General features: G+C 39.2%; 1 protein-coding gene across 4 annotated transcripts in view; it reads right to left on the bottom strand.

Moving 5' to 3' along the window:
- The window catches only part of Tnfrsf19 (TNF receptor superfamily member 19), a 91,023-nt gene that overhangs the window by 5,839 nt on the left and 69,603 nt on the right, over window positions 1-15,581 (bottom strand). For all 4 annotated transcript variants that reach the window (XM_010607476.2, XM_033759904.1, XM_010607473.2 and 1 more), the window contains 3 exons: window positions 1,156-1,320; window positions 282-407; window positions 80-182 (listed from right to left, as the gene is read on the bottom strand). In XM_010607476.2, the coding sequence (XP_010605778.1) occupies window positions 80-182; window positions 282-407; window positions 1,156-1,320 (394 nt within the window). The remainder of the gene's footprint in view (window positions 1-79; window positions 183-281; window positions 408-1,155; window positions 1,321-15,581) is intronic.

Genomic DNA, 15,581 nt, shown 5'->3' with positions numbered 1-15,581 from the left:
TCACATGAAAGTTGGCATATGAGTACAGGGCATACTTGCACTGGAGGACATGAAATTGTGACTAGAAGCTCCCAGTTACCTCTCTTGAAGGATGGCCGCAGAATGCACTCCACAGCCCAGGGCTGTCCGGTCGGTGCCACAAGTCCCCTCACAGCACAAGGATGGGATCAGATGGATGGGCCCTGTAGAAGCAGCAGAGCGTGAGGCACAGTGCTCTTCTCTGGGAACTTTCTCTTTAATACCAATTCGAAACTGCTCTTCTCTGAAGTGTGGCTACTTACCATAGGCCTGGGCCAAGTCCTGGTGGCACTGGCAACATGCCCTGTGAGCATATTCGCTGAGCTGGGGTCTGTCAAAACATGACAGCTCAGAACCACTGTACTGGATGTCCTGTGATCTCAGGGACCCTAAAGGAGAGGATAGGGATTCTGTCAGGGAACCCAATTTCCTGTCTAAGGCGGCCACATTGATACCATAGTGCAGAACAGTTCTTTTCTAGGTTTCCTTTTTTAAGCAAAAAGTCAGCTATCGTTACAAGTTTTGGTTATAGATGTTCCTTGATTTACAATAGGATTATGTCCCACTAAACTTACTGTAGGTCACAGGTATTGCTTTTAATCTGCCTAACCCAGGGAACAGCCTCACTTCCCTTCAGCATGCTCACAGCCTCCCATAAGGCTGCAGTTGGGCAAAATCACCCAGCACAAAGCCCATTTTATAGTATCCTGTTGAAAATCTCATGTAATTTTTGAAAACTGTACTGCAAATGAGAACCAGAGTGGCTGTATTTTTTTTTTTTTCATGTAAGCATGAAGTGAAAGATTGTTTAGCTGAACCTAGGTTAGTTGGAGACTGGCTGAAAATTCTTTTTGTTGGAGGCCTAAACATGAAATAATGGGTAAGAAAGCCCTGAAAGCAGGGTATTTTATTACCAGAGCTTAGAATGATTTCCATTTTTGCCTTGCGGCAAGGGGATATTACAACCCGTCAGTGTCCCTATGCAGTCTGCCTCCTCCAGTGAGGTCTGTTTCCATGGCCTCTACTCTTGAACAGATGCTGATACCTGTCCAGGTCTCCCATCAAACTCTTGAATGAAAATGATAAGAAATGCACTTCACCAGAACAGTGAGAAACTACGCAGAACTGGGAACTCACAGCGGGGTTTTTTCTCCATGAACTGTCTCTTACAGTAGATGACGCAGAGGATGAGGAGGGCCAGCAGCACGGTGGCCAGAGCACTGCAGATAACTGCAGCCAGGGCTGTGTCCCGAGGGCTGGAGGCTGTGGACGCGATCTTCACAAGGTTGACCTTGCTGGTACCTAGAAACCACAGGAGTGGGATCAGCACGTGCCTAATGACCCAGGATAGGCAGTGAGAACACCCGCGTCCATAGGCATCTCTAGCAACAGCCTTCATGGGACGGAGATAAAGAACATGCCCAAACATTCTTTCCTCTTCGAAGATTTTTTTGACACCGCATCTCTGTCCCCAAAATGTGTTGGCAGTACCTCCCCTATACTCCCACAGCACCACAGACACACAGCACTCAATGCATTCTGCTGCAGAAATCTTCCTTAACCAGATGAGAAAGTGGGGCTCTGTGATCTTGACCTTTGTGTCCCCACACCTTGGTAGTGTGGGGCACAAAGTAGTTTTGGGGTGAAAGAAATTACATCTCCATCCTCTGAAGACTCACTGACATGAACTGACAATAGACTAAGAGGAGGAAACAGGCACATTTATTTTTGCACACAGGAGCAAATGCTCAATAACCCTACAGGTTCAGATGCTTCTGTGCCTTTCTCCATGGGGGCGAGGGAGACAGGGATATCAGACACTGGGGTGGGGGACACTGCAGTAAATGATTATTAGGGGACGATAGGCCTGGAGACCAGGTACTGGTTGGTGAATGAGTCTCTTCAGGAACTGATGGGATCAAAAAGCAAAACAATATCTCTTGACAAAGACTATCCAGACATGGGGACATTTCTCAGTCTCCATTTCTGCACCAGTTTAATCTTCTCTGCTTAATAAATTCTCAGAGGGGGGATTTAATTCCATTGTACTCCCCTAGGTGGATGGGTTTTTAAGGAGATAAGGGAACATGAGAGAAGAGCTTGCCTGTCTAGCACAGGATGACCCCTAGGTGCGTGCAATTTAAAACAGCGTACCAGGGTGCTGCAATTTGGGGGCCATTCCCTGGCCTCCCTCAGTAGGCATTTAATGTCTCTTATTTCATTGCAATTGGTCTCTTTTCAGAAAGATGTAATAAGATACTCATGGGTAATTTAAAATTGTCCAGAAACCACATTTTAGAGAGGCAAAATTAGTTTTATATTTTACTTGACCAATATCTCGTAACATCTCAACACGTATTCAACATAAAATTGTTAATGACATCTTTTGTATTTTTTTTTCTACAAAAATCTCAAAATCTGGTGATTTTACGAGGCAGCCCACCTCACCGCAAGTGCTCAGGAGGCAGGTATGGCTGACAGCTACAACCCTAGCCACACCGGTGCAGCACGGAGCCCAAGGGCCCACAGCTCATGATCCAACGCCTCTCCCCTGTCCCAGCTACACATCCCCCAATAAACAAGGCTCGTGTCCACTGCATGACGTGAGTTAGAACTGAGAGAAACACAGAGGTTCATATTATTGAATTATACAAGCAGGATAGCTGGAGCCGTCATTCTGGGGTACAGGTCCTGGTACTTTCAGTCTCAACAGTTCTGGGTCACACAGATAACAGTTTCTTCACCTGAGCTGCACGCCTTAGGCTTGGATGAATAGGTGTCATAATTCAGTCATACATTTTAAAGGACAATCATTTGTAACCATGTTTAATACGCATTTTAGTGGGACTGGAAATTGAACCCAGAGCCTTTCAACGAGCTATATCCCTAGGAAACCCACCAGGTCTTGAACCTGTGATCCCCCTGCCTCAGCCTCCCAGAGTGCTGGGATTATAGGTGTCTGCCATCAACCTGGCTCATAAAATATTTTAACCACTTATAACTGTATAGAAATACTAAAATAATCAAATAAAACATAATAAATGCTCATCATATAGCAAGTTAAGCAAATCACACCCCTGACCTGATAGAGATTAAATCTAAATTTCAAACTTCTTTTACCAGTGGACAGAGTCACAAGGGTATGTATGGACACAGGCCAAATTGTACAAACACTGACAAATAAATAACTGTCTAGAAGCTTATGTCCCATGCAAATTAAAATAGCAGGTTACGCTGAAGGGAAGGTGACTCAGAAGTGAAAGTGTCATCTCTTCTGGCAAAAGGGTGAAGTTGTGGAAAGCCATCATCCCACAGTAGTCACGCACTTCAGAGTGAGGACAGGTCCCTTAGTTTAAATTCCCAGTCAGATAACCCAGCCCTGCCCAGCAACAGCTGCCATCAAATGAAGCACAAGGCATGATGTGAGCAGAAGATCTCAGTGTTCTTACATTGTAACCATTAGTTCATCCACTGGTAGGCATTGCCTATTCAGAAAAACCCTTGAAAGAATAGGGATTTCAGGTTAAAGCATTATCCTTTGAGAGGATAAGTTTTCACTTCAAAATCCATTGACTGTCCTACGCATTTAACCTCTCCAACTTCCTAGGACCTGATGTTTAAACACCAGCCAAACGAAAGATCCTTCTTCACAGAGAACATTCTTACAAAGGGCCCTGTTCAGACAGGCCAGGCTAAGAAGGAGAAAACTGGTGTCCAAAGTCTGGCTCTTGCCACTTTCTAACCTGGCTGTGAATAAGACTTTTACCTCTGAATCTCAGTTTTCTCCCAAAGAAGCTGAAACCATGGTTCATTCCACAGACAACACAAAGGTACCTTATGGAGTGAGGGCTGAGCTTTTCCCTCAGTGGCCACTTAGACCTCCAGCTGTCAGCTCTGGAAGTGGAAGTGTTGTGACAGACTGTCCCGTCCCGACTGGTGGTTTCTCCAGACAGAAAGGAGAATGGTCTCATGCTAACGACTAAAATTGACCAGGATGCTGTATTTCACTTCTCTGTGATTCCAGCTTCCAATGTGCACTGTTTTCCTGAGTCCAGAGTCATCCATCTGACAGCCTCCTGGACACCTCCACTGGAGTGCGGTATCCTAAATCTGACAGGTCCAAAAATGAGCTCCTCAGCAAAACAATGTCCACCTCCCCTAACGATACTGCTGTTCCTCTGCTGAACTGTACCTTCCTGTCATTGCCTCTTATCTCCAATGCTTTTTCTGTGCTGCTGCAAGGCTTACCCCCCGCCCCCCCAGCTGTCCTAGGCCCTTTCTCAAATGTGACCTGCTGGGTGAGGCTTCCTTACCAAACTGAAGTTGCAACCTATCCCATTACTTCTTCCCCCTTTCCCTGCTTCCCTCTCCTCCATGGCACACACTGCCACCTGAAATTTATGTATCTTTACTTGCTGGTGTTGTTACTCCCCCTCCACCCCAGTGGGAGGCACAGAATCCATCCTACTACTGCAAGCTCACCCAGCTGGGTATGGTTTGGCTGGCCCAGCAAGAGCCACGCTTTCCAGTCTGGGGGGAGAAGTGTGTGACGTGGGGGCATATTGCTTGCCCCTGACTTCCCTTTTGCTGAGAGTTGGATGCTGGATCTAGCAGCCCATGGAGATCTGATAGGTGAGGCAGCAGGACAGGATGCCAGCTTCTAAGTACATCCAGGAGAGCTGCTCGCCAGGCTGAGAAGCTCCACTGTCACAGAACAGAGGAAGACTTCTGCCTTACTTAGGCCACAGTATTCTGGGGCCTCTTTAATTACAGCAGCTTGTTCTTCACATAACCAACTTTATGTTCTAGCAAAACTGAGGTGCCACAGGGCAGAGACTTTTGTTGGTTTTGTTAACTACTGTGTTTACAATACAATCCTGGGCACATCTATGGTTGCTGATAAACAGAGTGAATGAGTGTTAATGAAAGAAACTGAAACACCCTATATGGTCCAAAAAGATGATTTAACGGGAACTTGTCCAAGTGATCAGAAGAGTCTATGCCACTGCCATGTGGCCCCAGCCCTTGCAATGAAGCTGTTGACAGTGTATCTGGAAACAGCCCGGGGCAGAGGACAGTTCTATCTTCATGCATAGTTTATGTTGTATTAGTTGACTATGGGTGAAGAGCAAGGGCTGCTCAACTGATCAATTCGTAAACCCTGAAGATTGGTGACTGCCTCCTCAGAACGACTATCAAAAAAAAAACTTAGCTTTCTCTAGGCAAGTTTTTTTGTTTGTGTGTTTGCTTTTGTGGTATCTGGGAATGAATTCAGAACTTTTCGCTTGCCAGGCAGGTGAAGTGCCCCTGAGCTACATCGCCAGCCCTTCAACGACTATCAAAAAAAACTTAGCTTTCTCTAGGCAAGTTTTTTTGTTTGTGTGTTTGCTTTTGTGGTATCTGGGAATGAATTCAGAACTTTTCGCTTGCCAGGCAGGTGAAGTGCCCCTGAGCTACATCGCCAGCCCTTCTCTAGACAAGTTTAATTAAAGCTCCATAGAGTCACCACCAAGTGATCTTACTTCAGTCATTGGACGCCAAAGGTAATCTTTTTTGGGGGGGCGGGTACCGGGGTTTGAACTCGGGTCCTTGCGCTTGCAAGGCAGGCCACCAAACCACCACTGAGCTAAATCCCTGGCAACATTCAAAGGTAATCTTAATGAGCAACACTTACAAAGTTATGGCTAATTTACCATGAGTGCCCAAAGAAACTAGAAAAGGGAGGACATTTGGCAGGTCAGTCACTTACAGCTATAGATATTTTCTTATGTCAAATAATGACTAGGTGATTAGGTCTAGATTTGAGTCCAGGTTTTAGAGTTTAACTCTAAAACTTACACTCTTTTTTCTTTTTAAATTATACTGTATTCTTTACAACCATTTGTATTATTGGCTCAAATTTGTATAGGCAAGTAAATTCTAGTTAGCCTGCTACTATACACAACATGACCTAATTTAAAACAGAACAGTGGCTTCACAAATTTAACTGGTCTTATCTCTAAGATTAAAGAGGCTACTGCATTTTATTATAGTAAAATAAAACACATGACTTTTAAACTTTATTTCTAAAATGTTATTTTTTAAAGTCTATAGGATATAATTAGATGAGTGTTGAATAAACATAGTAGAGAAGAACAAATCATAGATTAAACTTTCTTTTGGGGTTTCCACTTTTGAGATTTAACTAAAGCCTGCCTTTTCACCAGAGGATTTAGCATAGGAAAACAATACATCTGGTTCCCTGCTGTGTAACATGTCACTTTGGAAACTCTAACCTAATCGGAAATGCAAGCATTTTTATTTGTTGATGACTATGTTTTGGCAAACGCAATTCAATTAACAGTTCTGGAATATAAGCATACAATTTAGATGTTTAAAAATATTTCTCAGTAACATATTTTATCTTTGACTTTTAAGTAAACTATAATTCAGTAAGTCATCACTTTCTGTACTCTTCCATAACCACCAACAAAAGCCCAAATTGAATAAGAGTTTAACAAAATCAAAACCTGATGAGATATCTATTTCATATCTATTTTAATAAAAAGAATTATTAACAAAGAGCTCTTTGCCATCTTAACTGAGGCAAGGACATAGTTCTGATGTAGGCTTTATCTTGTTAATCTAAAGTGGTTATACGAAAATATCTATGGTAACATTCAACATATGAATTCCAGATGCACCACAAAAGAGCCTGCCAATAACAAAACAGTCATATTTTTTATTCAGTTTATACCAAGCATTCTGATACTGGATAAATGTAAAAGAGTCTTCAGCACTTGTGTTTTATTCATTGCAGACTTTGATCTCAAAGTTTTCTTTCTCTATAACTGATAGAAATATTATTTCAAAATAAGATTTCTCTTCCATCTGTATCTATATCTCTTTTGTAAAATTTGACTAATTTTCTTATTGTAATAAAATATACATACTCTTTATCATTAGAGCTTTTGAGTGTTTTCACAGTATTTTACAACCATCAACCTTAATTCTAGAACATTTTCATCAGGCCCCACCCACAAAAGACCACAAAGTCCTATGCAACCTGTCCCCTGCCCCGTCTTTTTTCCCCTGGCAAGCACTAATTTGTGGATTTGCCTATTCTGCAGATTTCATATAAGAGGAATTGTGGGATCATATAATACTATGTGTTTTTTTGTGTGTTTGGCTTCTACCACTTAGCACAATATTTTCAAGGCTTATCCATTGTGTATAATGCATTAGAACTTAATTTCTTCTTGTGGCTGAATAATATTCTCTCATATAGATATGCTACATTTTGTTTACCCGTTTTTAATGGTAGATACTTGATTTCCCCCACATTTTGGTTATTGTGAAGAATGTTACCATGAAATTCATGTGCAAGCTTTTTTCTATATATTTAAAAACTCTCCACAAAGATACCTTGTAATTGTTCTACCTATGTCAAAAGATTTGTCATTGCTATTACACTAAAGCATAAGGTAATTAATAAGCCAGTCAAAAGTAGTTCCAAGCAAGATCTGGGAGAAGAGATGAAGGACATGAAGCCAGAGGATCTAGGCAGGGTCAGTTCAAGTAGGGATTTACAAACCACAGTGGAGATTGATTCCATCCTGAGAATTACAGGAAGTATGCAACACCAGAGTAGGTGTTCTTCTCAAGTGCTCGTAGAAGGAACATCCTCCAGGACAGACCATATGAAAGCTCACAAAGTAAGTTTCAATAAGTGTGAGAAGACAGAAACATACAAAGTACCTTTTCCAATCACAGTGGAATAAAACCAGAAATCAATAAGAGAAAGAAAATTGGAAAATTTACAAATATTTGAAAATCAAACAATACCCTCCTAAATAACCAATAGGTCAAATTAAAAAAATCAGAAAACAAATTGGAAAATACTTTGAGATGAATGAAAACAAGACACAATATGCCAAAACTTTGGAGATATAGCAAAGCAACATTTTTTTTTTAAGAGTAGGAAAAATTTATTGAGAGAAAGAAAGCCTCTGTCTAAGAGAGACAGAAGGGGGACCAGAAAGTGGGTTGCCCCAAAGCAACAATTTCTTAGTGAGAAATTTACAGCAGCAAATGCCTACCCTTAAAAAGAAGACCTAAAGTTAATAACCTAGCCTTCTACTTTCAAACATCAAACAAGAAGAGAAAACCAACCCCCCCAAAATAATAATAACAATAATAATAAAATAAAATAAAGCAGATGGTAGGAGACAAACATTAGAGCAAAGATCAATGAAATAGAAAAAATAATAGACCAAAAGATGGTTCTTTGCAAAGATTAACAAAATCAGTAAAACATTGACTAGGAAAACAGAGAAGGCTCAAATTACTAAAATCAGAACTGCAAGAGAGAAGATGACTACTCATGATTTATGAGAACACTACGAGGGACTATATATCAACAAATTAGACAATTTATATGAAATGAACAAATTGCTAGAAACATATGAACCAACAAAAGTGACAGAAGTAGTAGAAAAGATGACCAGACTTATAATGTGAGATTACCAAATCAGTAATCAAAGACCTCCTGAGAGAAAAAAGTTAAGGAATAGAGAAGTTCACTTGTGAATTCTAATGCATGTTTGAAGAACAGTTAAAATCAATCCTTCTCAAACTTTTCTCAAAAAAGTGCAGAAAGAACACTTCTTAATTCATTCTACATGGTCAGCATTACCCTATACCAATGCCAGTAAAAACATGACAAGGGAAAAAATACCTATAGATCAAGATCACTTATAAAAATAAAGGCAAAAATCCTTCACAAACCAAGTGTGGCAGCATATTAAAGGATTATACCCACGACCAAGAGGAAGTTAAGAGTTTTTAACCCTGTAAAAATCAATTAATAGACTATACAATAATAAAATGAAAGAGAAACACTACATGATCATCTCAATTATGCTTAAAAACTCATTTGACAAAATCTAGCACTTTTTATGATAAAAATACTCAAACTAGAAAGAAAAGGAGCTTTCTCAGCATGATATAAGTTACATATGTAAAACTGATGGGTAATATCATATTCATGGGTGAGAGCCATAACACATAAACTTCCTAAAACTTAAAGAACAAGAGTGCCATTTTTTTTTTTACCATTTCTATCCACCACAATTCTAGAAGTTCTAGCAAGTGCAAGTAGTCAAGAAAAAGAAATGAGTTTCCAAATTGGAAATGAAGAATAAAACTACTTCTGTTTGCAGATTATAGATCTTATAAGTAGAAGACTGAGATATATATCTATATCTATATTTATATAGATATAGATAAATTATTATTATTAGAAATAATAAGGGAATTCAACAGTTTCAGGATACAAAACCAAACAAGATCAGTGATATGTTTATATACTAGCAATGAATCAAAAGAGAAAATAACTCTAGCCTACAAAATCATCAAAAGACTAAAATACTCAGGAATCAATTTAAACTAATAAGGTACAATTTTTGTATACTGGTAGCTATAAAACATTGTTAAAAGAAACTATGGAAGAACAAATTAAATGGAAAGACATCCAGTGTTCATAGACTGGAAGACTTAATATTGTTCAGATACCAGCACTACTCAGATTTAATGCAATCCCTATTAAATTCAATAGTGTCCTTTGCAGAGATGGAAGAGACTATCCTAAAATTCTTACAACATTTCCAGTAGTCTCGTGATAGCCAAAACAATCTTTGAGAAACATATCTGGAGGACACACCCTTCCTTTTGGTTACTACAAAAGCTGCAGGGATAAAAAAGGTATTGACAAGAATAGAAAAGCTACATAGACTGTGAAACAGAAGTGACAGACTAGAAATAAACCCATACATTTATCGTCAAGTGCTTTTTGACAAAATAGTTGTCAAAAATGGTGCTGAGAAAACTGGACGTACTTCTACAAAAGAATGAAATTGGGTACTGCCTCATACCACATTTAAAAGTTAAGTAAAAAAATGGATCAGAGACCTAAATTTAAGAGCTAGAAATAAAATCCTTAGATGACATAGGGCAAAACTTCATAAGCTTGGTTTGGAATGATTCATAAATACATACCAAAAGCACAGGCAACAAAAGAAAAAAAAAGAGATACATTATCCTTTATACAAACTAAAAATTTTGTGCTTAAAAGGACATCATTAAGGATATAGAGTAACAACCCACAGAATGGAAATGAAGCAAATCATTTGTGAGTCACATACTGCAAGGGGTTAATACTCAGAATATTTATAAAGAATTCCTACAACTAAACAAGAAAAATACAAAACAACCCAGTTTAAAAAATTGGCAAAATACTCAGACATTTCTCCAAAGAAGTTATACAAATGGTGAATAAACATAGGAAAAAATGTTCAGCCATTATTCATTAGAGAAATTCAAATCAAAACCACAATAAAACAGCACTACTGGGATGACAATGATTTTAAAAAAAAGAGTTGATGGAGACATAGAGAAACCGGCATTTTCACATACTGCTGGTGGGAAGGTAAAATCATGCTGTGTTATCAGACAAGGATTTAGGAGTTCCTCCAAAAAAATTAAACATAAAGTTACCACATGAGCCAGCAATTTCATGCATAAATATATCCTCCAAAGAATGGAAAATGGACTCAGAGAAATACTAGTACAAATACTCGTAGCACACCGTAGCCAAAGGTAGAAGAGAGCTAATTACTGGCAATCAACAGATGACCAGAAAACAAAAATGTGGGCTATACCTACAAGGGAGCGCTATTCAGGCTTAAAAATGAAGGAAAACTAGATACGTGCTAAAACATGGGTGCCCCTTCAGGACATTATGCTAAGAAAAATGACAGACAAGCATAAATATTTCATGATTCCACTTATAGGAAACATATAGAATAGACAAATTCACACAGATAGATAGGAAGTAGCTTAGAGGATACCAAGGGTGGGCATGGGAGGACAGTGAGTTACTGTTCACTGGGTAGTTTCTGTTTGATTGATAAACGTGTCATAAACCTAGGCTAGTAGTCATAGCAACACACTACTGTGAATGCCATGCAGTCCAATGCTTAAAAAACAGGTTGAAATGGCAAATTTTGTATCATATTTATTTTGCTACAATAAAAAAGATTACTAGGGGCCGGGGATTTAGCTCAGTGGTGCCGCTGCCTGCCTCGCAAGCACAAGGTCCTGAGTTCGATCCCGGTACCAAAAAAAAAACAAAGATTACTAGAAAGTGCCCAGAGAGTCCCAAGGGTGGAGGGTGATGTGCCCTGTCCTGTATTTTATAAAGATTGCTACCTGCAAACTGGAGAGCACACGACGGATACAATAGGTGGGAGGGAGCTGTGCTGCTCCAGGTGGCCATGACCCGTGCTGTGGGTCAGGATCACAAGCATGGAGATGCTGTCCAGTGGTTCAACTAGAGGGATGCTGTCGGAGCCACTAGTACACCAATGGCTGTGAGGCAGGTTCAGAGAATGGATAAAGAAGATAGGGTGTTTGTACACAATGGAGGAGTGCCATTTTGCCATAAAGAAGGACAGACGAGTGTGAGACAGTGGAAGCACCTGTAGTGAAATAAAACAGGCACACAAACTTAAGTATCACATTGTTTCTCTTACATGAGAAACTGAAAGTATAAATAAAGGTCAAAATAAAAGATAGATAATACCAAATACAGAGTCAGATCCTTTGCAAAAGGGAAGGACACCAAGAGATGAAGGAAGGAAAGGGAATGAAGAAACAATTAAGATGTTTTTTGTACATATACCAACTCCTGTGAGGAATGTTATCACTGTACTGTAAACATGGATTAATAAAAATAAAAGTAAAATTTGAAAAAGAACAATAAAATCAAGAGTAGCATGTAGGTTTGGGAGCCACCAAGCAAACAATGGTGTGTTTATTAATTTTAGATATGATGACAATTTGAGTGACAATGGATTTGTTGGGGGTAGGGGGAGAAATGGAAAGTTTCATTTGGAAATGCTGAGTTTGGGATACCTCTACTTCTCTGTGTGGATTCATGAAACAGGGCAGGGAAGGGCTTGTAACGGAAGACAGACATTTGAGAAGTAGGAATGCATAAGTAACATCCAGAGCCAGGGGGCTGATAAAATCACCTACATGTGCAGCATAGGTAAAATAACCCAGGACAGAACCCAGGTGTGCTCTGAAATGGGAAAATCAGATAGAAGAGGAGCCAGTGTTTGAGATAAGGAGAAAATAAACAGGTACAGCATCAAGGAAGCCTGAAAACACATTTCTAAAAATAAGTGACTCAAAGCTTAACTGAATGAAATCTTCTGATTCTTAAATAACTGGGATGCATCAGGGTGTTTTATTTTAGCGATTTGTTACAGAAAGCAAGTTGCAACTTTGTGGAGAACAGTTAGATTTGTGATTTTATAAAAATCAGTGACCTTGTACAATGGGCTGCTTACAAATTGAATATTATCTGATAAAATGAAACCAGAATGTGCTTGGAAACCTGGTGTCGCAAAGTAAAATAAGAAGGGAAAAGCTCAAGAGGAATTTATAACAAACAGTAATCACAATCCATTATGTGCACAAGATTATTTAAATTAAGAAAACATTACTTTTCAGATGAATGATAATGGAAGAATTACCCAGGACTTCACATCTTTTTCCAAAGAAATTACTCCTCACTTCCTTTGAAGCTCCTCCCAAATATGTACATGCGCGCTTTTGGCTTGTTTCTGCTCGCCTGCGCCTGACACCCTCGAGCCCGTCTTCTGACATCTGTTCCTAGACAAGCAGCCATGTGCATAAAGTAGAAGCAAGGTCACCCTGTGAGACCACACTTGGAGGGCTGAGTTTCCAACTTAGCACCTGCTCTTGTTTTTTACTGATTTTCTTTCCTGAACTGAGCACACATCAAAAACAGCACAGCCATGCAAGTATTGTCTGCTTGCACAGAGCAAACCTATAACATTTGTTCATAAACACAAAATTTCTGAGTTTCACTCTCTTTTTCAGTCCCTTGGTAGGCACTGCTGTAATCAACAGCCCTTTCTTGCTTAATTTTAATTTATCTATTTCCATTTTCCTCTGGGCTTCTGGCCCATCACTGTGCTACTGCCCCATCAATCTGTATTCCACATGCTGAAAGGAGACCATGGTAAAACTAACCTTCCTTTTCCAGACTGGGATATTATATATATGTGTGTGTATGTAAAATGTTCTTTCTTTTTTTCTTTTTTGTTTTTATTTTTGGTGCCAGGGATCAAACTCTGAACCTTGTACTTGCGAGGAAGGCAGCAGAATCACTGAGCTAAATCCCTGGCTACATATATCTGTTCTCAAGTCTAAAAGGCATAGTAGTGTTCTTCACATTTATGTTTACTCTCAAATTCTTCCAGTCATTTTAAAAGTGTCCTTTAGATTATTAATAACATTACTCTTTGCCACAAGAAATATAACAAAAAAAAATGTATAGCCAGTGTTCTAAGACTTTTTCCATGATCATATTTTTATCTTTTGAATTAAAGAAGGAAAGTCCAACTCTTGTAATTACATGACTCAAAGCCACTGAATGCATTTTGGAAAGCTTTCATCAAAATATGTTGCTGATTGTGTTATAATAGAAGAGGCATGTTATTAGAAAATAGGTTAAAAAATAACAGCTGCTCACTCTATCAGTTCTTAGACATGATTTTATCTCTGCTCTTGAAAAATCTTAACCAAAGCCAGTGGTTTCAGATCACCTCTGAGTGAGAGAGGAACTAAGGTACACAATTGATTGTTCATAATTTAGTATTGACAACACCACTCTGAAAAAGAGTTAAACAATGCATTATCAATGTTTTAATTCTAAAGAACAGTTGCTTTTAGGTAGATAGACTGATGAAGCAGAAATGAGAGTAATGACTTTCTAGATTAATTAATAAAGATAATAAACTGGATTAGTAGATTCAGTGTAGTATGTATCTCACAGGTGAGTGAACTCACATTAAAGTTGTGTTTACAACAACCTCATTTTACTATGTGAGAAGAAAACTGGCAGACGCACATACTCTACAGCCCCGACTTTGTGCTTTTGCTGTGGTGCTGGTGGAGGCAGATGCCGCTAAAGCTGGAAGTGTGGCTTGTTGATCAACTCAAGCACTTTGCTTCTGAGGGATCACAGGTGTAACTTCCACAAGGACTCGGAAGCCCAAGCTACACATGAATGAGTACATCCCATGGCATCTCATAATTATGTACTATGATGTATCAATAAAAAATAAACAGGATTTACATGGAAATCCACCGGTCTGCATGTGGCACATGCACATGACCAGGCCATGAGTCCTTTCCCCTTTCCCCTTCTCTTTTCTCCTGGCTTCAGAACTTATCAGAATACACTGCATACTCTGATGGCTAAGAGTTTTGGAGTCAATAGTCTGGATTCAAATCCTGGCTTTGCCACTGACTATGGGTCACCACTAGCATATGACAACCTCTTGCCTTGGTTTCCTTAGCAGTAAAAGCAGGAAGGATCACTACCTACCATAGAATTTTGGTGAGAACCTAGTCAATACTGCACACAGAAGGTTAGCATGCAAAACTTCCTCAAGGGCTGGCTGCATATCTAGTTATTCAGAATCAGCTATTGTAATTATAATGCCGTCAGCATCAAGGTGTCACTTATTCAGTTGAAATCACCTACAGGTAGGGAGGCTATTGAATAAAATGAGGGAATGAGCTACTTGCAGCTCAGAGTTCACACTTGTCCTCACAGCCCTAAGATGCTGAAAAGTGAAGGGACAAAACCAGTGACAGAACAAAACCAAAATAGTTTTCTCTTGTTTGTTTTCTATGAAGTACATAAATGCTACACTTTTATCTAAGACTCTCAATGGGCTTTATAAAAATGATATTTTCATTGGTAATATTAAGCAATACTATATAACAACAGCAGTTAGCAAAATAATTAAGTTTCAAGGAATAATGTGAATGGAAATGATAAGCTATTCCTAAGAAAAGCTTTTAGAGCTTTTGCACAGCAAAAGAAATCACCAACAGAGTGAAAAGACAACCCACAGAATGGGAAAAATTTTAGCCAATGGTTCTTCAGACAAAGGACTAATATCTAGAACATATAAAGAAATGAAAAAAATCAGCCCTCCAAATTTGAAGATCCAACCCAAAAATGGGCATCTGAGATGAATACATACTTCTTAGATAATGAAGTAAAAATGGCAAATAAATACATGAAAAGTGCTCAACATCATTGTTAATTCAAGAGGGGCAAATGAAAACAATGTTGACATTCTGTCTCACTCCAGAAAGAATGACTACTATCAAGAAATCAACCAACAACAAAGCTGGCAGGGCTGTGTGGAAAAAGAAACGCTTCTCCACTGTTGGTCGGAGTGTAGACTAATTCAGCCACTGTGGAAATCAGTGTGGACATCCCTCCAAAAACTAGGATTAGAAGTCCCATTTGATGCAGCTATTCTCCTTCTTGCTATCTTCCCAAAGAATTAAAATCATCATACCGCAGCGATCTACATGCACCCATGTTTATAGTGGCACATTTTATAGTAGCTGAATCTTGGAAACAAACCAAATGTCCATCAATTGATGAATGGATAACAAAGATGTATATA

Source organism: Fukomys damarensis, unplaced genomic scaffold, assembly GCF_012274545.1.
Source record: "Fukomys damarensis isolate Sample0158 unplaced genomic scaffold, DMR_v1.0_HiC HiC_scaffold_38, whole genome shotgun sequence".
Lineage (NCBI taxonomy): Eukaryota > Metazoa > Chordata > Mammalia > Rodentia > Bathyergidae > Fukomys > Fukomys damarensis.
Note: the sequence above shows the minus strand (reverse complement) of the source record. Positions and strands in the feature narration are given on the sequence as shown.